This window comes from Phaenicophaeus curvirostris, unplaced genomic scaffold, assembly GCF_032191515.1.
Source record: "Phaenicophaeus curvirostris isolate KB17595 unplaced genomic scaffold, BPBGC_Pcur_1.0 scaffold_84, whole genome shotgun sequence".
Classification (NCBI taxonomy): Eukaryota; Metazoa; Chordata; class Aves; order Cuculiformes; family Cuculidae; genus Phaenicophaeus; species Phaenicophaeus curvirostris.
The window spans coordinates 272,356-295,983 of record NW_027206706.1 but is presented as its reverse complement, the minus strand read 5'-3'; the positions used below and the strand labels follow the sequence as shown (position 1 = coordinate 295,983).

The 23,628-nt window shown below is 53.6% G+C and overlaps 1 protein-coding gene across 1 annotated transcript; it reads right to left on the bottom strand.

Annotated features, from left to right (window-relative positions):
* Positions 1-408: 408 nt before the first annotated feature.
* On the bottom strand, positions 409-22,033 carry FUS (FUS RNA binding protein). The gene is made up of 15 exons (XM_069882159.1): positions 21,909-22,033; positions 19,538-19,562; positions 18,195-18,349; positions 17,967-18,105; positions 15,590-15,756; positions 13,097-13,277; positions 11,798-11,832; positions 10,139-10,171; positions 9,603-9,709; positions 8,619-8,748; positions 8,431-8,529; positions 5,862-5,982; positions 5,633-5,769; positions 1,920-2,076; positions 409-578 (listed from the first exon to the last, which is right to left on the bottom strand). The coding sequence occupies exons 1-15, from the start codon at positions 21,919-21,921 to the stop codon at positions 539-541; spliced, it is 1,539 nt and encodes a 512-aa protein (XP_069738260.1). The 5' UTR covers positions 21,922-22,033; the 3' UTR covers positions 409-538.
* Between the last annotated feature and the right edge of the window lie 1,595 nt (positions 22,034-23,628).

Below are 23,628 nucleotides of genomic sequence, written 5' to 3'. Positions count from 1 at the left end.
GCACCAAGCCACGCCCCCTTTCGCACCATATATGGTAATAGCCACGCCCCCTAAACCATATATGGTAATGGCCGCGCACACCCCGCGCCATATAAACAAACCCATAGTGAACGCCTATGGGGCTCTAGCCACGCCCCCAACTCCATATAAGGAAGCAGCCGACCCCTATTAACTGCTATGGGGGGCTCTGGCCACGCCCCCTCCTGCCAGCTCCATTCACCTGTATGGGGCTCTGGCCACGCCCCCTGCCCATATAAGGATGTGGCCACGCCCCCCGGAAGTACCACGCCCTGTTTCCCGCCCTGCTCCACGTCATTAATGAGGCCGGAAGCGCCTCATTAGGGCCGCGTTCACTCTGGAGCCTAATGAGCCCCCCCCCCCCCCCCCCCCAAATAAACAGGCCGAGGCTTCGTCCCCGAGGCTTTAATGGGGGGCGGGGGGGGGCGGTTAAAAAGCGGGGAGGGGGGGGGACCCCGCAGGGGAAGGAGGAGGAAGAGGAGGGGGGGGGCACATAAAAAAGGGGGGTGAGGGGGGGGGCTCAGTAGGGCCTCTCGCGGCGGTCCTGGCGGTGATCGCCCCTGCGGAGAGAGAGGACATCGTTAGGGGCCAGGGTTAACGAGCTCCAACCATCAGTAGGGCCCAGGGTTAACGAGCTCCAGGGTTAACGAGCTCCAACCATCAGTGGGGCCCAGGGTTAACGAGCTCCAGGGTTAACGGGCCCCAGCCATCAGTAGGGCCCAGGGTTAACGAGCTCCAGGGTTAACGAGCCCCAACTATCAGTAGGGCCCAGGGTTAACGAGCTCCAGGGTTAACGAGCTCCAACCATCAGTGGGGCCCAGGGTTAACGAGCTCCAGGGTTAACGGGCCCCAGCCATCAGTAGGGCCCAGGGTTAACGAGCCCCAACTATCAGTAGGGCCCATGGTTAACGAGCTCCAGGGTTAACGAGCTCCAACCATCAGTAGGGCCCAGGGTTAACAGGCCCCAGCCATCAGTAGGGCCCAGGGTTAACGAGCTCCAGGGTTAACGGGCCCCAGCCATCAGTAGGGCGCAGGGTTAACGGGCCCCAGCCATCAGTAGGGCCCAGGGTTAACGAGCTCCAGGGTTAACGAGCTCAAGCCATCAGTAGGGCCCAGGGTTAACGAGCTCCGGGGTTAACGAGTTCAAGCCATCAGTAGGGCCCAGGGTTAACGAGCTCCAACCATCAGTAGGGCCCAGGGTTAACGAGCTCCAGGGTTAACGGGCCCCAGCCATCAGTAGGGCCCAGGATTAACGAGCCCCAACTATCAGTAGGGCCCAGGGTTAATGAGCTCCAGGGTTAACGAGCTCCAACCATCAGTAGGGCCCAGGGTTAACGAGCTCCAGGGTTAACGAGCTCAAGCCATCAGTAGGGCCCAGGGTTAACGAGGACCAGGGTTAACAGGCCCCAACCATCAGTAGTGCCCAGGGTTAACGAGCTCCAGGGTTAACGAGCCCCAACTATCAGTGGGGCCCAGGGTTAACAGGCCCCAGCCATCAGTAGGGCCCAGGGTTAACGAGCTCCAGGGTTAACGAGCTCAAGCCATCAGTAGGGCCCAGGGTTAACGAGCTCCAGGGTTAACGAGCCCCAACTATCAGTGGGGCCCAGGGTTAACAGGCCCCAGCCATCAGTAGGGCCCAGGGTTAACGGGCCCCAGCCATCAGTAGGGCCCAGGGTTAACAAGCTCCAGGGTTAACGAGCACCATCACTAGGGCCCAGGCGAGGGTTAACGAGCACCATCAGTAGGGCCCAGGGTTAACAGGCCCCAACCATCAGTAGGGCCCAGAGTTAATGAGCCCCAGGGTTAACGAGCCCAAGGGTCAAAGGCGCTCAGGCCCCAGAGCTGATGGCCGCCATCAGTAGGTTTCAGAGTGAACACGGCTCCCCCGTCGGCCATCTTACCTGGAGTCCATCTTGCCGGGCCCGAAGCCGCCCCGGTCGCCCCCTCGGCCCCCCCGGAAGCCGCCTCGGTCGCCCCCTCGGCCTCCCCGGTAGCCGCCGCGGTCGAAGCCTCCGCGGCCGCCGCGTCGCTCCTCGCCGAAGCCGCCGCCGCCTCCACCTGAGGAGCCGAAAATTCAGCCCCCCCCAAAAAAAACCCACCACCTTGGGCCCCCAGGACCCCAAAATGACCCTCAGGACCCCTAAAATGACCCCAAAATGCACCCCCAGGATCCAAAAACTCAGCCCCCCACCAAAAAACTAACCACCTTGGGCCCCCAGGACCCCAAAATGACCCCCAGGACCCCTAAAATGACCCCAAAATGCACCCCCAGGATCCAAAAACTCAGCCCCCCACCAAAAAAATCAACCACCTCGGGCCCCCAGGACCCCAAAAGGACCCCCAGGACCCCTAAAATGACCCCAAAATGCACCCCCAGGATCCAAAAACTCAGCCCCCCACCAAAAAAATCAACCACCTTGGGCCCCCAGGACCCCAAAACGACCCCCAGAACCCCTAAAATGACCCCAAAATACACCCCCAGCACCCAAAAACTCGCCCCCCCCCAAAAAACCAACCACCTTGGGCCCCCAGGACCCCAAAATGACCCCCAGGACCCCTAAAATGAGCCCCGACCACCACAAAAAACCACTCCGAGCCACTAAGACTCCAAAAATGACCCCCAGAACCCCAAAAGTGACACTCAGGACCCCAAAATTGAGCCCCCCCCACTCCAAAACAACCACCCTGGGCCCTCAGGGCCCCAGAAATGAGCCCTGGGACCCCAAAACGACCCCCAGGACCCCTAAAATGACCCCAAAATACACCCCTCAGGACTCAAAAACTCAGCCCCCCCCAAAAAACCAACCACCTCGGGCCCCCAGGACCCCAAAAATGACCCCCAGGACCCCAAAAGTGAGCCCCGACCCCCACAAAAAAACACTCTGGGCCACTAAGACTCCAAAAATGACCCCCAGGACCCCTAAACAACCACCCTGGTGCCCCCAGGACCCCAAAAATGGCTCCCAGGACCCCAAAACAACCACCCTGGTGCCCCCAGGACCCCAAAAATTAGCCCTAGGAGCCCAAAATGACCCCCAGGACCCCAAAACAACTACCCTGGCGCCCCCAAGACCCCAAAAATGACCCCCAGGACCCCAAACCCACCACCCTGGACCCCCAGGGCCCCAAACCTGAGGCCCAGGACCCCAAAATGGCCCCCAGGGCCCCAAAAATGAGGCCCAGGACCCCAAAATGGCCCCCAGGACCCCAAACCCACCACCCTGGCCCCCCAGTACCCCAAACCTGAGGCCCAGGACCCCAAAATGGCCCCCATGGCCCCAAAAATGAGGCCCAGGACCCCAAAATGGCCCCCAGGACACCAAAACAACCACTCTGGCCTCCCAGGGCCCCAAAAGTGAGGCTCAGGACCCCCAAAATGACCCCCAGGACCCCCAAAATGGCCCCTGGGGCCCCGAAACAACTACCCTGGCCCCCCAGGACCCCAAAGCTGAGGCCCAGGACCCCAAAAGTTGACACTCAGGACCCCAAAACGGAGCCCCCCCCCACCCCAAAACAACCCCCCTGGGCCCCCAGGACCCCAAAAGTGACACTCAGGACCCCAAAACGGAGCCCCCCCACCCCAAAACAACCACCCTGGACCCCCACGGCCCCAAACCTGAGGCCCAGGACCCCAAAATGGCCCCCAGGGCCCCAAAATGACCCCCAGGGCCCCCAAAACAACCACCCTGGACCCCCAGGACCCCAAACCTGAGGCCCAGGACCCCAAAAGTGACACTCAGGACCCCAAAACGGAGCCCCCCCACTCCAAAACAACCACCCTGGACCCCCAGGGCCCCAAACCTGAGGCCAAGGACCCCAAAATACACGCCCCAGGGCCCCAGAAATGACCCCCAGGGCCCCAAAAGTGAGGCCCAGGACCCCAAAATGGCCCCCAGGGCCCCAAAAATGAGGCCCAGGACCCCAAAATGGCCCCCAGGACCCCAAAACAACCACTCTGGCCTCCCAAGGCCCCAAAAGTGAGGCTCAGGACCCCCAAAATGACCCCCAGGACCCCCAAAACGACCACCCTGGGCCCTCAGGGCCCCAAACCTGAGGCCCAGGACCCCAAAATGGCCCCCAGGACCCCAAACCTGAGGCCCAGGACCGCAAAATGGCCCCCGGGGCCCCAAAACAACCACCCTGGGACCTCAGGGCCCCAAAACTGAGGCCCAGGACCCCAAAATGGCCCCCAGAACAACCACCCTTTGCCCCCAGGGGCCCAAACCTGAAGCCCAAGACCCCAAAATGGCCCCCAAAACAACTACCCTGGCGCCCCCAGGACCCCAAAAATGACCCCCAGGACCCCAAACCAACCACCCTGGCCCCCCAGGGCCCCAAACCTGAGGCCCAGGACCCCAAAATAGCCCCCAGGGCCCCAAAATGACCCCCAGGGCCCCCGAAACAACCACCCTGGACCCCCAGGACCCCAAACCTGAGGCCCAGGACCCCAAAAGTGACACTCAGGACCCCAAAACGGAGCCCCCCCCCCCCAAAACAACCACCCTGGACCCCCAGGCCCCCAAACCTGAGGCCAAGGACCCCAAAATACACCCCCCAGGGCCCCAGAAATGACCCCCAGGGCCCCAAAAGTGAGGCCCAGGACCCCAAACCCACCACCCTGGCCCCCCAGGACCCCAAAATGGCCCCCAGGGCCCCAAAAATGAGGCCCAGGACCCCAAAATGGCCCCCAGGACACCAAAACAACCACTCTGGCCTCCCAGGGCCCCAAAAGTGAGGCTCAGAACCCCCAAAATGACCCCCAGGACCCCAAACCTGAGGCCCAGGACCCCAAAATGGCCCCCGGGGCCCCAAAACAACCACCCTGGGCCCTCAGGGCCCCAAAACTGAGGCCCAGGACCCCAAAATGGCCCCCAGAACAACCACCCTTTGCCCCCAGGGGCCCAAACCTGAAGCCCAGGACCCCAAAATGGCCCCCAAAACAACTACCCTGGTGCCCCCAGGACCCCAAAAATGACCCCCAGGGCCCCCGAAACAACCACCCTGGACCCCCAGGACCCCAAAGCTGAGGCCCAGGACCCCAAAAGTTGACACTCAGGACCCCAAAACGGAGCCCCCCCCCCCACCCCAAAACAACCACCCTGGACCCCCAGGACCCCAAACCTGAGGCCCAGGACCCCAAAATGGCCCCCAGGACCCCAGAAATGACCCCCAGGGCCCCAAAAGTGAGGCCCAGGACCCCAAAATGGCCCCCAGGACCCCAAACCCACCACCCTGGACCCCCAGGGCCCCAAACCTGAGGCCCAGGACCCCAAAATGGCCCCCAGGGCCCCAAAAATGAGGCCCAGGACCCCAAAATACACCCCCCAGGGCCCCAAAATGGCCCCCAAGACCCCAAAACAACCACTCTGGCCTCCCAGGGCCCCAAAAGTGAGGCTCAGGACCCCCAAAATGACCCCCAGGACCCCAAACCTGAGGCCCAGGACCCCAAAATGGCCCCCGGGGCCCCAAAACAACCATCCTGGGCCCTCAGGGCCCCAAACCTGAGGCCCAGGACCCCAAAATACACCCCCCAGGGCCCCAGAAATGACCCCCAGGCCCCCAAAAGTGAGGCCCAGGCCCCCAAAATGGCCGCCAGGCCCCCTGAGGGACTCACCCATGTGGTTGCCGCCGCCGCGGCCGCCGCCGCCGCCCGGGTACTTGCCCATGTGGGGGCCGCCGGGGCCCTCGGGCTTGGGCGCCTTGCACTGGTTGCACTCGTTGCGCCACGAGAAGTTCATGTTCTCGCAGGCCCTGGGGGAGGAACCATCGTTAGGGCCCAGGGTTAACGACGTCGTTAGGGCCCAGAGTGACCGGCACCATCGTTAGGGGTCAGAGTGACTCACGGGTTGGGGCACTTCCAGTCCCCGGCGCGCTGCTGGCCGCCGCCGCCGCTGGGGAAGCCGCCGCGGTTGCCGCCTCCGGAGCCTCCGGAGCCACCACCGAATCCACCACGGCCCATGGGGCCTGGGGAGGGGGGGGAGAGGGGGGAGAAAAGCAGATTTAGGGGGTTGGGGCGAAAAATGTGGGGTTCGGGGCAAAAAGTGTGGGGTTCAGGGCAAAAAGGGGGGTTTTTTTGAGTGGAAAGGGGGGTTTGGGGCAAAAAGTGGGGGTTTTGGGGCAAAAAGTGGGGGTTTTGGGGCAAAAAGTGGGGGTTTTGGGGCGAAAAGTGTGGGTTTTGAGGGTGGAAAGGGGGGGTTCGGGGCGGAAAGTGTGGGGTTCGGGGCGAAAAGTGTGGGTTTTTGGGGTGAAAAGGGGGGTTTTAGGGCAAAAAGTGTGGGTTATGAGGCAAAAAGGGTGGGGTTTTGGGGTGGAAAGGGGGGGTTCGGGGCAAAAAGTGTGGGTTTTGAGGCAAAAAGGGTGGGTTTTGAGGCAAAAAGGGTGGGTTTTTGGGGTGGAAAGGGGGGGTTCGGGGCAGAAAGTGTGGGTTTTGAGGCAAAAAGTGTGGGTTTTGGGGGGGGAAAGGGGGGATCGGGGTGGAAAGTGTGGGTTTTGGGGCGAAAAGTGTGGGGTTCGGGGCGAAAAGTGTGGGTTTTTGGGGTGAAAAGGGGGGTTTTAGGGCAAAAAGGGTGGGTTTTTGGGGTGGAAAGGGGGGGTTCGGGGCAGAAAGTGTGGGTTTTGGGGCAAAAAGTGTGGGTTTTGAGGCAAAAAGTGTGGGTTTTTTGGGCAGAAAGTGTGGGTTTGGGGGGCAAAAAGTGTGGGTTTTGGGGTGGAAAGGGGGAGTTCGGGGCAGAAAGTGTGGGTTTTGGGGCAAAAAGTGTGGGTTTTGGGGGTGGAAAGGGGGAGTTCGGGGCAGAAAGTGTAGGGTTCGGGGCGAAAAGTGTGGGTTTTGGGGCAAAAAGTGTGGGTTTTGGGGCAAAAAGGGTGGGTTTTGGGGCAAAAAGGGTGGGTTTTTGGGGCAAAAAGGGTGGGTTTTTGGGGTGGAAAGGGGGGGTTCGGGGCAGAAAGTGTGGGTTTTTGGGGTGGAAAGGGAGGGTTCGGGGCGGAAAGTGTGGGTTCTGGGGCAAAAAGTGTGGGTTCTGGGGCAAAAAGTGTGGGGTTTGGGGTGGAAAGGGGGGGTTCGGGGCGGAAAGTGTGGGTTTTGGGGCGAAAAGTGTGGGTTTTGAGGCAAAAAGTGTGGGTTTTTTGGGCAGAAAGTGTGGGTTTGGGGGGCAAAAAGTGTGGGTTTTGGGGTGGAAAGGGGGAGTTCGGGGCAGAAAGTGTGGGTTTTGGGGCAAAAAGTGTGGGTTTTGGGGGTGGAAAGGGGGAGTTCGGGGCAGAAAGTGTAGGGTTCGGGGCGAAAAGTGTGGGTTTTGGGGCAAAAAGTGTGGGTTTTGGGGCAAAAAGGGTGGGTTTTGGGGCAAAAAGGGTGGGTTTTTGGGGTGGAAAGGGGGGGTTCGGGGCAGAAAGTGTAGTTTTTAGGGCAAAAAGTGTGGGTTTTTGGGGTGGAAAGGGAGGGTTCGGGGCGGAAAGTGTGGGTTTTGAGGCAAAAAGTGTGGGTTTTGAGGGTGGAAAGGGAGGGTTCGGGGCGGAAAGTGTGGGTTTTGAGGCAAAAAGTGTGGGTTTTGAGGGTGGAAAGGGGGGGTTCGGGGCGGAAAGTGTGGGTTTTGGGGTGGAAAGTGAGGGTTTTGAGGCAAAAAGGGTGGGTTTTTGGGGTGGAAAGGGGGGGTTCGGGGCAGAAAGTGTGGGTTTTGGGGCAAAAATTGTGTGTTTTGAGGCAAAAAGTGTGGTTTTTGAGGCAAAAAGTGTGGGTTTTGAGGTGAAAGGGGGGGTTCAGGGCAAAAAGGCGTGGGTTTTGGGGCGAAAGGGGGGGAGTTTGAGGTGAGAAGGGGGGACTTTGAGGCAAAAAGGGGGTTTTCAGGTGGAAAAGCAGAATTTTGGGGTGAAAAGAAGGGATTTCAGTACGGATCAACAGCATTTTGAAGAGTGAAACCAATATTTTGGGGTAAAAAATAGGATTTTGGTGAAAAAAGTAGGATTTCAAGATGGCAAAGCGGGATTTTGGGGTGAAAAGGCGGGATTTTTGGATGGAATAGTGGGATTTTGGGGTGAAAAACAGTATTTTGGGGTGAAAGAGCAGGACTTTGGTGTGAAAGAGCGAGATTTTTGGATGGAACAGCAGAATTTCAGGGTAAAAGCAAGATTTTTGGGTAGAATAGCAAGATTTTGGGGTGAAAGAGGAAGGTTTTGGGGTGAAAGAGGAAGGTTTTGGGGTGAAAGAGGAAGATTTTGGGGTGAAAGAGAAAGATTTTGGGGCGAAACAGGATTTTTAGATGGACCAGCAGGATTGTGGGGTGTAACGAGCAAGATTTTTGGGTGGAAAAGTAGGATTTTGGGGCGCAAAAGCGTTCTGGGGCAAAAAAAAAAGGGATTTGGGGGCCCACGAGACAGATTTTGAGGCCAAAATAAAGGATTTTGGGGGGCCGAGGAGCTCACCTCCCCGGCCGCGGCCTCCCCTCCCGCCGCCGCCGCGGTTGAAGTCTGCGCGGCGTGTGGCGAAGGAAACCTTGATGGGGTTTCCGGAAAATTCTTTGCCTGTGGAAAAGAAGGAAAGAACGAGTTGGGGGGGTTCGAAGCCAAGGGGGCGGGGCTAAAGGGAGGGGGAGGGGCCAGAGGCTCGTTACCGTCAAACCAATCAATGGCCGCCTTGGCGGAGGGGGGGTCGTCGAAGGAAACTGTGGCCTCCCCCTTCAGCTTCCCCGTCTCGCGGTCCGTGTACAGGTTGATCATGGGCTGCCCCGTCTTCTTGTTGGTCTGCGGGGCAAGGACACGCTAAGGACACGCTAAGGACACGCTAAGAACACGCTAAGAACACGCTAAGAACACGCTAAGAACACGCTAAGAACACGCGAAAAGAGAGATCTGGGGTGAAAAAAGCAGATTTAAGGGTCAAAGTCAACCAGGGAGCAGGTTATCAAGCAAAAAGTGACGCGGCGTTCACTCTGGGCCCTACTGATGGCCGCAAGGGGAATTCTTTGGGGTGAAAAAGCAGGAATTAGGGTGAGGGAAAGCAGGATTTGGGGGGGGAAAACGGGGATTCGGCGTTCAAATTTTGAGGGAAAAAACCCAGGATTTCAGGGCAGAAAAGGTGGAATGAAGAGGGTGGTTTTGGTTAAGAGGTTGGGGGTGAAAAATGGGTGTTTGGGGGAAAAGGCGCCATTTTGGGGGGAAAAGGCGCCATTTTGGGGGGAAAAGGCGCCATTTTGGGGGGAAAAGGCGCCATTTTGGGGGGAAAAGGCGCCATTTTGGGGGGAAAAGGAGTGACTTTGAGGTGAAGAAGCAGGATATTGGGATAGAAAAGGATTTGGGAGTGAAAAGCTGGGATTTTGAGGTGAATAGAAGCATCTCAGTACAAAAAGGCGGGATCTGGGGGTGAAAAAGCAGGATTTAGAGGTAAACAGAACCATTTTGGTATGAAAAGGTGGGATTTAGGGGTGAAAATTGGGATTTTGAGGTGAATAGGAGCATTCAGGTATGAAAAGGCAGGATTTTGGGGACGAAAAGGTGGGATTTTCAGATGGAAACACAGGATTCTGGGGTATAAAGAGAGGATTTTAGGCTGGAAGAGCAAGAACACGCTAAGGACACGCTAAGCACACGCCAAGGACCTTGATGATGCCGATCTGCTTGAAGTAGTCGGCCACGGACTCGATGGTGACGTTCTCGCCCAGGCCCTGCACGAAGATCGTGTTGTTGTCCGAGTTATCCTGCTCGCCTGGGGAGGGAGGGCTCGTTAGCGCAAAGCTCGTTAGCCCCTTCCCCTAATGAACCCTCATCCTCAGCCCATCCCCATTAGCCCCTTTCCCTCAGCACACCCACCACCCCCTCGTTAACACCTTTCGTAGCTTCGTTAGCCTCATCCCCCCAATTATCCCCTCATCCCCTCGTTCAAACCCCAATTAAGCCCCTCGCCTTCTCATTAGACTCCTAATTAAGCCCGGCGTCCCCTCATTAACCCAACTCAGACCCGTTAGCCACTCAATTAAGCCCCTTGCCTCCCATTTACCCCTAATGAAGTCCCTTTCTCCTACTGTTCTCCAATTAACCCCCTTGCTAGCTCCCTAATTAAGCCCCTCGCCCCTCATCATCCCCCTAATTACGCCCCCAACCCCCTCATTAGCTCCCTAATTAACGCTCTCCTTACCAGGATCATGTCTAGGCCCTTGGTCCCGGGGTCCTTGATCGCCACATGCAAAAATTAAGAGTCCGAGCGTTAATTAAACAGCAGGAAGGTGCTTAATTAACCCCAACCCACCCCCAAAAATCCCGAAACAGGGAAAATACAGGAACAAAACCAACATTCCTGCCTTTTTTTTCAGCCCCAAACCCCTTTTCTGGGGTGAAAAACCCATTTTTGGGCTCAGAAACCTCCGTTTTTGAGGCAGAAACCTCCATTTTGGGTCAGAAACACCCATTTTTACCTCGGAAACCTCCCTTCTTGGGGGTAAACAGCCCTTTTTGGGGTCAGAAACACCCATTTTTGTCACAATCCCCATTTTCTGGGTGAGATACCGCGTTTCGTCATCGAAAACCCTCGTTCTTATTTCCAAAACCGCCCTTTTTAGAGGCAAATACCCCATTTTTGGGGTCAGCAACCTCCCTTTTTGAGGGAAAACACCCTACTCTGGGGTCAGGAACATCCACGTCGGTCAGCAACCCCCTTTTTCGGGGTGAAATACCCCTTTTTGTCACCAAACCCCGTAGTTTTAGGTCAAAAACCTCCATTTTCAGGGTGAGAGGCCCCACTTTGGGGTCAGAAACGCTTGATTTTAAGCTTAAACTCCCCGCTTTTGGGGGCGAAATGCTCCATTTTATGTCAGAACCCCCATTTTTGGAGCGCAACGCCCCGTTTTTAAGCCAGAACCCTCCGTTTTGGAGGTTAAACACCTTCTTTTGGGGGTGAAACCCCCGCTTTTTAAGCGCCTCCGACCACTCCGGGTTTATCGTTTGCCCCCCAAAACGCAGCAGGGGGGGTTCCCTGAAGCCACCGGTCCCCAATCCCGGGGGTTTCACCCCAAAACCAAGGCGCCCAAGGCCACCTGGCGCCACCAAAGTGACTTTTTTTCTTAGTATTTGACCCAAAACGCTTTTTCTTTTCCTCCTCAACCACCACCAGCAACGAAAACCCCCTCAGAGCGGGGCGAAAACCTCTCCGGCTCCACGTGCCGTCGGCTCCCCCCCCGTTTTGGGGGCAAAACCGGCTATTTCACCATTTTCCACCTTTTTTTATCCACCAGCCTCAGGTCACCGGCATTTACGCAAGCCCCAAATGCCTCATTTTTTCATTTTTCACCCCTAAAAGCGTTACTTTTCACTCTTTCGTGCTTTAAACTGTCAAGTTTTTGCGTCAAAAATCATCATTTTCACACCCTAAATCATCATTTTCACACCCTCAATCATCATTTTTCATTTTTTTTTCCCCCAGAACCAAACTCCGTAACCAAACCTCCAGATATTTGTGTTTTTCAACCACCACATGCAACCTTTTTTCCTAAAAACCAGCGTTTTCACCGACCCCCCCCTACAAAAATACCATTTTGCCAAGAGTTGCGATTTTCACCCGGTCCATTCCAGCCTTTTTTTTTGGGTTTTTTGCTCCGTGCGCGTCCACTTGCGGGTTTTTTCCCCCACAAAACATCCATTTTTTAGGTTCAAACCCCCGAGAGGCGGCCCCGCCGGCGTCGTTTGAGGCTTTTTCACCCCAAAACACCCCCCGGGCGAGGCTGTTTGCGGAGAGAAAGGGGTTAAACACACACAGAACGGTTTTGTTTTTGGGTTCAAATGCCGAACTCTTGGGACTTACCACCGAATTTATTGAAGCCACCACGCTCACCACCGCTGAGGAGATAAATTGGAAGATAATGAAGGATTTTTTTTGCTTTTTTTTTTTAATCCCCTGCCTAAAAACGGTTGTGGAGGGGGGGGGGGGAAGGCAGTTTTGGGGCTAAACCAGCCTTTTTGAGCAGTTTCCTCCTTCCTGAGCCATTTTTTGGGAGGGAGGGAGAGGGAGGGGAGGGTTGGGGGTCTCCATCCGCCGGCGACGTTTCATCTCGGACGCAGCAGCCGAGGGGGGGGGGGGCGGGATCCAAAAAAACTCATTAAAAACCTTCGTTTTGCTTTTTGTTTTCACTTAAAAACCATAAAAATGTGAAAAAAAGCGCCTTCAGCCGAGCCTCCCCCCTCCCCGCCGCTCGGTTGAGTGGTTTTTTTTGAGGGGGGAGCCTTTTCTACGTGGTTTTTATATTTTTTACGGGGTTTTTATGGCTTTTTTTCCACCCTGCCTGTATTTTTAACCCCAAAGAGAGCGGAGGATTGGGGGAGTTTCGCTGCCTTTCACACCTGCAGCACACAAAACGCAGAGTTTGTTAACAGGCACAACAGCAGCGGCAAGACAAACAAGCACCCGCGCTTCGCCCCCGCCGATACTCACCTCGCCGCCCCAAAAAGCAGCTTCGGCCACCCAGAAGCGGGGGGGGCGACGCGCACACAAGCCCAAAAATGTGATTTTTTGGTCCTTATTTCCTTTAAAACCACCATTATTGTCTTTTTTTAGGGCGTTTTCCTCGGCCCTTCGCGCACCGGACGCTTCCACTCCAGGTTAACACCCGTCAAGCGGTGTCAAACGTCACCCAAACTCCCAAACCGGGGGGGTTTTCCCCCAAAAGGAACGTGTGGTTTGTTTTATTTTTAATTTTGCTTTCTGCAGCGACCTCAAAACCAACCGTTTTACTCTTTTTTTTTCATATCGAGTTTTTGAAACCTGGGGCACGTGCCCCCACCGTGACCAGAGCCGGCACCGGAGGCTACAACGGACCTTGGCAACCAGGTTTGCTGAGTGGTTTTGGAGCTTTTTTTTCTTAAGTTGTCCCAAAAAACACCTTTTTCCCCTCATTCCAGGGGGTTTCTTACCACCTCGGGCGCCTCCGAACACCCCCAACCGTTTGTTTCTAGGGGCGCTCGCGCCGCTTTCGCTTCAAACCCGCTCGAGCGGGCCCCGCCGCTCGCCTCCCCTCGCCCCCTCCTCCCCGATTCCCGGGGCCGTTTGTCCCCAAATCCCTGCTTTTTTCCCTCGAAATCGCTGGCCCCCTTCGCAGACACCTACCTGAGGTTGCCTCCGCGGCCTCCCCGGCTCCCGCGGCCGCCGCGGTCGTAGCCACCTCGGCCGTAGCCGCCCCGGCCGCGGCTCCGTTCCTGCTGGCCTCCCCCGTAGCCGCCGCTCTGCTCCTGGTAGCCCCCGCCGCCCCCGCTGCTCATGGACGACTGCTCCTGCCCGTAGCTGTTGGCTACAACCACAAAAAGCACCTTAAACCACTCAAAATTAGCTTTTTTGGACTCAAAATGACTTCCTGCTGCTCTCTCATACCCGCTCCTGCCCATAGCTGTTGGCTACAGCCAAAAAACACCTTAAACCACTCAAAAATAGCTTTTTTGGACTCAAAATGACTTCCTGCTGCTCTCTCATACCTGCTCCTGCTCGTAGCTGTTGGCTACAACTGCAAAAAACACCTTAAACCACTCAAAAAGAGCTTTTTTGGACCCAAAAATGACTTCCTGCTGCTCTCCGATACCTGCTCCTGCTCATAGCCGTTGGCTACAAGCACAAAAAACACCTTAAACCACTCAAAAATAGTTTTTTTGGACCCAAAATGACTTCCTGCTGCTCTTCGATACCTGCTCCTGCTCGTAGTCATTGGCTACAGCCAAAAAAACACCTTAACCCACTCAAAAAGAGCTTTTTTGGACCCAAAATGACTTCCTACTGCTCTTCGATACCTGCTCCTGCTCGTAGTTGTTGGCTACAGCCAAAAAAACACCTTAACCCACTCAAAAAGAGCTTTTTTGGACCCAAAATGACTTCCTACTGCTCTTCGATACCTGCTCCTCCTCGTAGTTGTTGGCTACAACCGCAAAAAACACCTTAAACCACTCAAAAATAGCTTTTTTGGACCCAAAATGACTTCCTGCTGCTCTACAATACCTGTTCCTACTCGTAGTCGTTGGCTACAGCCAAAAAAACACCTTAAATCACTCAAAACTAGCTTTTTTGGACCCAAAATGACTTCCTGCTGCTCTTCGATACCTGCTCCTGCTCGTAGCTGTTGGCTACAGGCAAAAAAACACCTTAAACCACTCAAAAATAGCTTTTTCGGACCCAAAATGACTTCCTGCTGCTCTTCGATAAATGTTCCTACTTGAAGTTGTTGGCTACAAGGACAAAGAACATCTTAAACCACTCAAAAAGAGCTTTTTTTGACCCAAAATGATTTCCTGCTGCTCTTCGATACCTGCTCCTGCTCGTAGTTTTTGGCTACAGGCAAAAAAGCACCTTAAACTGCTCAAAAATAGCTTTTGTGGACCCAAAATAACTTCCTACTGCTCTACAATACCTGTTCCTACTCGTAGTCATTGGCTACAGCCAAAAAAACACCTTAAACCACTCAAAAATAGCTTTTTTGGACCCAAATTGACTTCCTGCTGCTCTTTGACACCTGCTCCTGCTCGTAGTGGTTGGCTACAAGCACAAAAAACACTTTAAAACACTCAAATCCAGCTTTTTTGGACCCAAAATGACTTCCTGCTGCTCTTCGATACCTGCTCCTGCTCGTAGCTGTTGGCTACAACCGCAAAAAACACCTTAAACCACTCAAAAATAGCTTTTTTGGACCCAAAATGACTTCCTGCTGCTCTTTGATACCTGCTCCTGCTCGTAGCTATTGGCTACAAGGACAAAGAACACCTTAAACCACTCAAAAACAGCTTTTTTTGACCCAAAATGACTTCCTGCTGCTCTCTGATACCTGCTCCTCCTCGTAGTTGTTGGCTACAGGCAAAAAAGCACCTTAAACCACTCAAAAATACCCTTTTTTGACTCAAAATGACTTCCTGCTGCTTTTTGATACCTCCTCCTGCTCGAAGTTGTTGGCTACAAGCACAAAAAACATCTTAAACCACTCAAAAAGAGCTTTTGCGGACCCAAAATGACTTCCTGCTTCTCTTTGATACCTGTTCCTGCTCGTAGCTGTTGGCTACAGCCAAAAAAACACTTTAAACCACTGAAAACCAGCTTTTTTGGACCCAAAATGACTTCCTGCTGCTCTTTGATACCTGCTCCTGCTCGTAGCTATTGGCTACAAGGACAAAGAACACCTTAAACCACTCAAAAACAGCTTTTTTTGACCCAAAATGACTTCCTGCTGCTCTCTGATACCTGCTCCTCCTCGTAGTTGTTGGCTACAGGCAAAAAAGCACCTTAAACCACTCAAAAATACCCTTTTTTGACTCAAAATGACTTCCTGCTGCTCTTCGATACCTGCTCCTGCTCGTAGCTATTGGCTACAAGCACAAAAAACACCTTAAACCACTCAAAAATAGCTTTTTTGGACCCAAAATGACTTCCTACTGCTCTTCAATAAATGTTCCTACTTGAAGTTGTTGGCTACAAGCACAAAAAACATCTTAAACCACTCAAAAATGGTTTTTTTGGACCCAAAACAGCCCGCGGCTATTGGCCGCGAGCGTAAAAAGCAAATTTGAGCCCCCAAACGCCGCTTTTTGTCCCCGAAATCCCTCTTTTTGTCCCCAAAATGGTGCTTACAGCTGCTGCCGCCGCTGTTGTACTGGTTCTGCTGGCTGTAGCTCTGCGGCGGGTTGTAGGACGACTGCTGGCTGTAGCTCTGCTGCTGCCCGCTGTAGCTCGACTGCTGGTTGTAGCCGCCGCTGGGGGGCTGCCCGTAGCTCGAACTCTGCGATCCGCTGCCATAACTGCGCAAAAAACGCCAAAACCAGCTTTTTTAGACCCAAAACCGGCTCCCCTGGGCTGAAATCCGCCTCCCCTAGGCCCCAAAACAGCTTTTTTAGACCCACAAACCCCTTTCCCAGACCCCAAATGCCTTCCCTGGGCCCCAAAATTCCCTTTTTAGACCCACAAACCCCTTTCCCAAACCCCAAACACCGTGCCTAGGCCCCAAAATGGCTTTTTCAGACCCACAAACCCCTTTCCCAGACCCCAAATGCCTTCCCTGGGCCCCAAAATGGCTTTTTCAGACCCTCAAACCCCTTTCCCAGACCCCAAACGCCGTGCCTAGGCCCCAAAATGGGTTTTTCAGACCCTCAAACCCCTTTCCCAGACCCCAAATGCCTTCCCTGGGCCCCAAAATGGCTTTTTCAGACCCTCAAACCCCTTTCCCAGACCCCAAACCTTTCCCAGACCCCAAACTCGGCTTGTCTAGACCCCAAACCACCTCCTCTAAGTCCAAAAACGCCTCTTCTAGACCCCAAAACTGGCTCTCCAGAACCCAAACTCAGCTTTTCTACACCTCAAGCCCGGCTTTTCAGGACACAAAGACGGATTTTGTAGACCTAAACGTGGCTGTTCTAGACTCCAAATCAAGAAACGCCTCTTCCAGACCCCAAAACTGGCTCTCCTAGACCCAAACTCATCTTTTCTAGCACCAAACCCGGCTTTTCTAGACCCCAACCCAAGAAACGCCTCTCCTACATCCCAAAACTGGCTCTCCTAGACCCAAATTCATCTTTTCTACACCCCAAACTCGGCTTTTCAAGACACAAAGATGGATTTTGCAGACCCAAATGTGGCTTTTCTAGGCTCCAACCCAAGAAACGCCCCTTCTAGACCCCCAAACTGGCTCTCCTAGACCTCAAAACCGGCTCTCCTAGACCCAAACGCAGCTTTTCTCAATCTCAACCCAAGAAACGCCTCTCCTAAACCTCAAAACTGGCTCTCCTAGACCCAAACTCATCTTTTCTAGACCCAAACCTGGCATTTCTAGACCCCAAACCCAGAAACGCCTCTCCTAGATCCCAAAACTGGTTCTCCAGAACCTGAAATCGTCTTTTCTACACCCCCAAACCCGGCTTTTCAAGACACAAAGATGGATTTTGTAGATCCAAATGTGGCTTTTCTAGACCCCAACGCAAGAAACGCCTCTCCTGAACCCCAAAACTGGCTCTCCTAAACCCCTACTCATCTTCTCTAGACCCAAACCCCCTTTTCTAGACCCCAAACCCAAGAAAACCCTCTTCTAAACCCCAAAACTGCTTCTCCTAGACCCAAACTTGTCTTTTCTACACCCCAAAACCCGGCTTTTCAGGACACAAAGATGGATTTTGTAGACCCAAAATCAAGAAATGCCTGTTCCAGACCTCAAAACCGGCTCTCCTAGACCCAAACGCAGCTTTTCTCAATCTCAACCCAAGAAACGCCTCTCCTAAATCTCAAAACTGGCTCTCCTAGACCCAAACTCGTCTTTTCTACACCCCAAACTTGGCTTTTCAAGACACAAACATGGATTTTGTAGATCCAAACGTGCCTTTTCTAGACTCCAACCCAAGAAACGCCTCTTCCAGACCCCAAAACCAGCTCTCCTAGACCCAAACGTAGCTTTTCTCGCTCTCAACCCGAGAAACACCTCTCCTAAACCTCAAAACTGGCTCTCCTAGACCTCAAAACCAGCTTTTCTAGACCCAAACCCGGCATTTCTAGACCCCAAACCAAGAAACATGTCTCCTAGACCTCAAAACCGCCTCTCCAAGACCCAAACGCAGCTTTTCTTGATCTCAAGCCGAGAAATACGTCTCCTAAACCTCAAAACTGGCTCTCCTAGACCCCTACTCATCTTTTCTAGACCCCAACCCAAGAACACCCTCTTCTAAACCCCAAAACTGCTTCTCCTAGACCCAAATTCATCTTTTCTACACCCCAAACCCGGCTTTTCAAAACACAATGATGGATTTTTCTATTTTTGGAGACCCAAATGCGGCTTTTCTAGACTCCAACCCAAGAAACGCCTCTTCTAGACCCCAAACTGGCTCTCCTAGACCTCAAAACCATCTCTCCTCAACCCAAACGCAGCTTTTCTCGCTCTCCGCCCCAGAAACGCGTCTCCTAGCCCCAACCTCGCGTCTCCTAGCCCCCCCGTCCCCCCTCACGGGCGCGGTTAAGCGCGTCTCACCTGCCGGCGGAGGAGCTGGCCGCGGGGGGCTGCGAGTAGCTGGGGTAGGAGGAGGGTTGGTAGGAGGTCTGGGAGCTCTGGCTGCCGCCGTAGCCGCCGGTGCTGCCGTAGGCCTGCGGCGTCGACTGGCTGCTGTAGCCTGGGGAGGGGAAACGGAGGGCGAGGGGGTCAAACGGCGGGTCCTGAGCTTCAAAAAAAGGGGGAAGGGGAGGTTTTGGGGGCGCTCACTGCTCTGGGTCTGCCCGTAGGACGAGCTGTAGCTGTTCTGGCCGTAGGCGGAGGTGTCGGTGGATTGGCTGTAGCCGCTGTAGCTCTGCTGCCCGTAGGGCTGGCTGCCCTGCTGCGAGTAGCCCTGGCTCGGAGGGGTCGGGTACGCCCCGTAGCTGCCCGCAACGGGGAGAGAAAGGGAGAGACGGGGGGAAAAAAGCCGTTTGTTAGCTGGGAAATTGAAGAAAAAAAACCCCTAAGGGGCAGTAACGACCCAAACCGGGCGCTAAGAGCCTGAAAATGGGGAATTAGGCCTCCAAATGGGCAATGGGAACGTCAAAATGGGGAACTAGGCCCTCAAAATGGACACTAAGAATGTAAAAATAGCTAATTAAACCCCCAAATAGGCAATAAAACCTAAAATTGAGGAATCAGACCCCCAAAATGGGCAATAAGGACAGAGAAATACAGAATGAGACCCCCAAAATGGACAATAAGAACCTAAAATTGGGGAATTAGACCCCCAAAATGGACAATAATAATCTAAAACTGAGAAATGAGACCTCCAAATGGGCAATAAAACCTAAAATTGGGGAATAAGACCCCCAAAATGGGCAATAAGAACATCAAAATGGGGAATTAGACCCTCAAAATGGACAACAAGAATCTCAAATTGAGGAATTAGACCTCCAAAAGGGCAATAAAACCTAAAATTAGGGAATTAGACCCCCAAAATGGACAATAAGAATCTAAAATTGAGGAATTAGACCTCCAAATGGGCAATAAAAGCTAAAATTAGGGAATTAGACCCCCAAAATGGGCAATAAGGACAGAGAAATAGAGAATTAGACCCCCCAAATGAACAATAAGAATCTAAAATTGGGGAATCAGACCCCCAAAATGGGCAATAAGGACAGAGAAATAGAGAATTAGACCCCCAAAATGGACAATAAGAATCTAAAATTGAGGAATTAGACCTCTAAATGGGCAATAAAAGCTAAAATTGGGGAATAAGACCCCCAAAATAGACAATAAGAATCTAAAATTGGGGAATCAGACCTTCAAATGGGCAATAAGAACCTAAAAAAGGGGAATCAGACCCTCCAAATGGGCAATAAAACCTAAAAATGGGGAATTAGACCCCGATAACGGGTAATAAGAATCTTAAAATGAAGAATCACACCCCCAAAACGGGCCGTGAGACTCCAAGAAGGGACCAGAGACCCCCCGCAACAGGCAATAAACCTAAAAATGGGGAACAAAGCCCCCCAAAGGAGGGAATCAGAACCCCGAAATCGCGGGTTATGAACCTAAAAATGGGGAATTAGACCCCCAAAGGGAGGAAAAAATGCACAGGGTCATACCTCTGCGTCGCTGTCTGGCTGTAATCTGCGGGAAGAAACGCCCCCAAAGAGACCGTTAGTCGCTCAAATCAACATTAATCCACTTCAACATAAAAATATTTCATTTATTTCTTCAAAATTATCTGGTTAGGGCTAAACGGGAGGCGCTCGGCACTCAAAAGGGGCAAACAGGAATCTATTTCCATGATGTTCTCGCTGTTTTAGTGATAAATAAACAGTAAAAAGGAGCGTGGTGGGGATTTATCATGCTGAGAAAGCTCAAGCATGAACATATTCTCATGAAATGCTCAGATTTACACTGTTTCCAAGGATTTACTGTAAAATAAGGCACAAAAATGGGAGTGTTGGGCATTCATTATACTTTAAAATGGATAAATGTGAATATATTCCCATTGTTGGCTCTAATTTATCAATTAATTATCACATAAATGCAAAACACAACATAAAACGGGGGACGCTTGGGGTTTACTGTGCTCAAAACACCCAATTTTTTGTGCATTTCCCCTATTTGCTCCAAGTAATTTCATATTTATCGCTTTAGTGCGAGACAAAGGACAATAAACAGGGCGTTGGGTGCCTATCGTGCACCAAGCACCTCAGTATTTCCATTATTTGCTTAAAAATATCGATTTTTATCGCTTTTCCTGCAAAAAAAAAGCTTCTAATGGAAGCGAGCGGGCATTTATCCCGCGCTAAACACGCAAACATAAATAAATTCCCACTACGCGCTCAGACTAACTCAATATTTATAATTTTAATGCAAAATAAGGCACAGAATTAGGGTGCTGGGGGTTTAATAGACTCAATACATACAAATACGAATAATTCCCATCTAATGCTCTAAATTATTGACAATTTATCCCGCTGATTCAAAACAAAAGGGCTAAAAGGGAGGGTGCTGGGTGTTTCTCACACCCAGAAGACCTGAAAATGAAGATATTTCCCCCACAGGCTCAAATATTTATAGCTCTGTGGCAAAATAAGACAAAAAAACAGGTGAAATTGGGTATTCATTGTGCTTAAAACATATAAATATTAACATATTTCTAGTATAAGCTCAAAATCGCTTAGGACTTATCATTTTACTGTAAAAAGCAGTACAAAACTGGGGCTCTTAGACATTTCTCATTCTTAATACACTGAAATATAAACATATTTCCTTTATTTGCTCAAAAGCATCAAATACTTCTCACATTAACGCAAAATAAAGGACAAAACTAAAGATTTTGGGCGTTGACCCAGCTCAAACTGCCCCAATGTCAGCATTTATCCAATTTATCCATTATTTAAGAAAATTATTCATTATTTAACACTCCACTGGAAACTGAAGTGCAAAATGGATCTCGAAAACAACCGAAAAAAGGATCTATTTCTCTGGTTTGCCCTAAATTATTGATTATTTATCGTTCTGGCGCAACACGAGCCATAAAAACGGGGGATGTGAGGAGATTATTCGCTCAAAAGCCTGAACCACTCCCTTGAGGCCCAAACACCCCCTCAAAACCCGCACCTTGAGCCTAAATTTAACCCCAAAAAGGCAAAAAAACGATGAAAAGGGGGATATTTCCCTCAGGCAAAGAGGGATTCCCCCCCTTTCGCCTCGCCTTGAGGGAAACGGAGCGGATTTCACCCAAAATAAAGGGTTTGAGGGCTACACGAGGGGCTGAAGGAGGCGGGGAGGGGGGAATTAACCCGTTTTAGGTGCTTTTTAGCCCAAAAAAGGAGTATTGGGGGGGGCCTTAAGGGGGCTGCAGGGGGCGTGGCCAACGCCCCACAGGAGTCAATGGGAGGGGGCGTGGCCCCGGGGCCGGGAAAAGCCCCGGATGTGGGACTGCGGCAGAGCTCCCGCGCACGCGCGGCCCCCGCACAAAATGGCGGCGGTGGCGCAGCTGGAAACGCCGCGCGCACAAAATGGCGGCGGCAGGGAAGCGGCACAAAGACACCCCCGCCCCCACCTAAAAATAAAGGCAAAACCCGCGGGTTTCTGGATCGAAATCTGCAGCGAGCTCCTCGCAGGGCTGCGCTGAGACCCCGGGAAGCTGCGTCGAGCTCGCTCGCCGCCGCACGGGAGTCTTTAAAAGCCGAAACGGACGCGTTCACCGACGCGCTGCGGTCTCCAGGGCCGCACTGAGCCCGCCGAGGGCCGCACTATGCTCCCCTTATTGCATTAAGCTCCTCGTTTAATTGCATTCAACCCTTTTCACCGCATTAAGCCCCACAACATCGCCTTAAGCCCCACAATACCGCGCTCAGACCCCCAGCCCGCCGCACGCGGCGGCTCTACCGTGACGCACTGAGTGCCCCGTGTCCCGTTCCAACCCCCCCCCACCCCAATCCCCGCCTCAGGCCTCCCCGGGGCCCCCCCCGGTACCGTTAGAGGCCATGGCGGTGCCGCTCGCTCCTCCACGTGGCGCCCGCACTGCGCCCCCGCGCGCCCGCCCGGCCCCTTTTAAAGCCTCCGCCGGCGCGCGCCAACGCCGCCTTGGGAGGGGGGGCGAGAGAACCCCCCCGCGCCTGAGACACAATGGTACCTGCCGGGGGCGTGGCCAAGGGGGCGAGGAGCCAATGGGATGTGGAGGGGGCGTGGCCAAGGGGGTTAAGAGCCAATGGGAAAGGGAGAGGCGTGGTTAAAGGCTAAAGGGGGCGTGGCCTGAGGGAGGGGGCGGGGCAAAGAGAGCTTCTAGAGCTCCACGCTGCCCCATAGACCCTATAGAGCCCTCCGCATAGAGACCCTATAGAGCCCTCCCCATAGATCCCACAGACCGTGACCCATAGACCCTATAGACCCCGCCCCATAGACCCTATAGACCTTGGCTCATAGATCCCAGCCCCATAGATCCCATAGACCCAGCCTCATAGACCCTATAGACCCTGCCCCATAGATCCCAGCCCCATAGACTCCATAGACCCTGCCACATAGACCCTATAGACCTTGCCCCATAGATCCGTGACCCATAGACTCCATAGTCCCTGACCCATAGATCCCATAGACCCAGCCCCATAGACCCTACAGACCTTGCCCCATAGATCCCAGCCCCATAGGTCCCATAGACCCTGCCCCATAGACCCTATAGTCCTCGCCCCATAGACCCTGCCCCATAGACTCCATAGACCCAGCCCCATAGACCCTATAGACCTTGCCCCATAGATCCCAGCCCCATAGACTCCATAGACCCTGCCCCATAGACTCCATAGACGCAGCCCCGTAGACCCTATAGACCTTGCCCCATCGACCCTGCCCCATAGACTCCATAGACCCAGCCCCATAGATCCCAGACCCATAGACCCAGCCTCATAGACCCTATAGACCCTGCCCCATCGACCCTGCCCCATAGACTCCATAGACCCAGCCCCATAGATCCCAGCCCCATAGACTCCACAGACCCAGCCCCATAGACCCTATAGACCCTGCCCCATAGACCCTGCCCCATAGACTCCACAGACCCAGCCCCGTAGACTCCACAGACCCAGCCCCATAGACCCTATAGACGCTGCCCCATAGACCCTGCCCCATAGACTCCATAGATCCCAGCCCCATAGACTCCATAGACCCAGCCCCATAGACCCTATAGACGCTGCCCCATAGACCCTATAGACCCATCCCCATAGACCCTGCCCCATAGACTCCATAGATCCCAGCCCCATAGACTCCATAGACCCTGCCCCATAGACCCTATAGACCTTGCCCCATAGATCCCAGCCCCATAGATTCCATAGACCCTATAGCCCCCAGCCCCATAGATCCATAGACCCCATAGCCCCCAGCCCCATAGATCCATAGACCCCATAGCCCCCAGCCCCATAGATCCATAGACCCCATAGCCCCCAGCCCCATAGCTCCATAGACCCCATAGCCCCCAGCCCCATAGCTCCATAGACCCCATAGCCCCCAGCCCCATAGATCCATAGACCCCATAGCCCCCAGCCCCATAGATCCATAGACCCCATAGCCCCCAGCCCCATAGATCCATAGACCCCATAGCCCCCAGCCCCATAGATCCATAGACCCCATAGCCCCCAGCCCCATAGATCCATAGGCCCCATAGCCCCCAGCCCCATAGATCCATAGACCCCATAGCCCCCAGCCCCAT

Coding starts and splice junctions, on each gene's coding strand:
- FUS (XM_069882159.1), bottom strand. Junction 18,106..18,194: donor CTACGGGCAGACCCAGAGCA/GTGAGCGCCCCC, acceptor TCCCCTCCCCAG/GCTACAGCAGCCAGTCGACG. Junction 10,172..11,797: donor TGGCTTCAATAAATTCGGTG/GTAAGTCCCAAG, acceptor GTGGCGATCAAG/GACCCCGGGACCAAGGGCCT.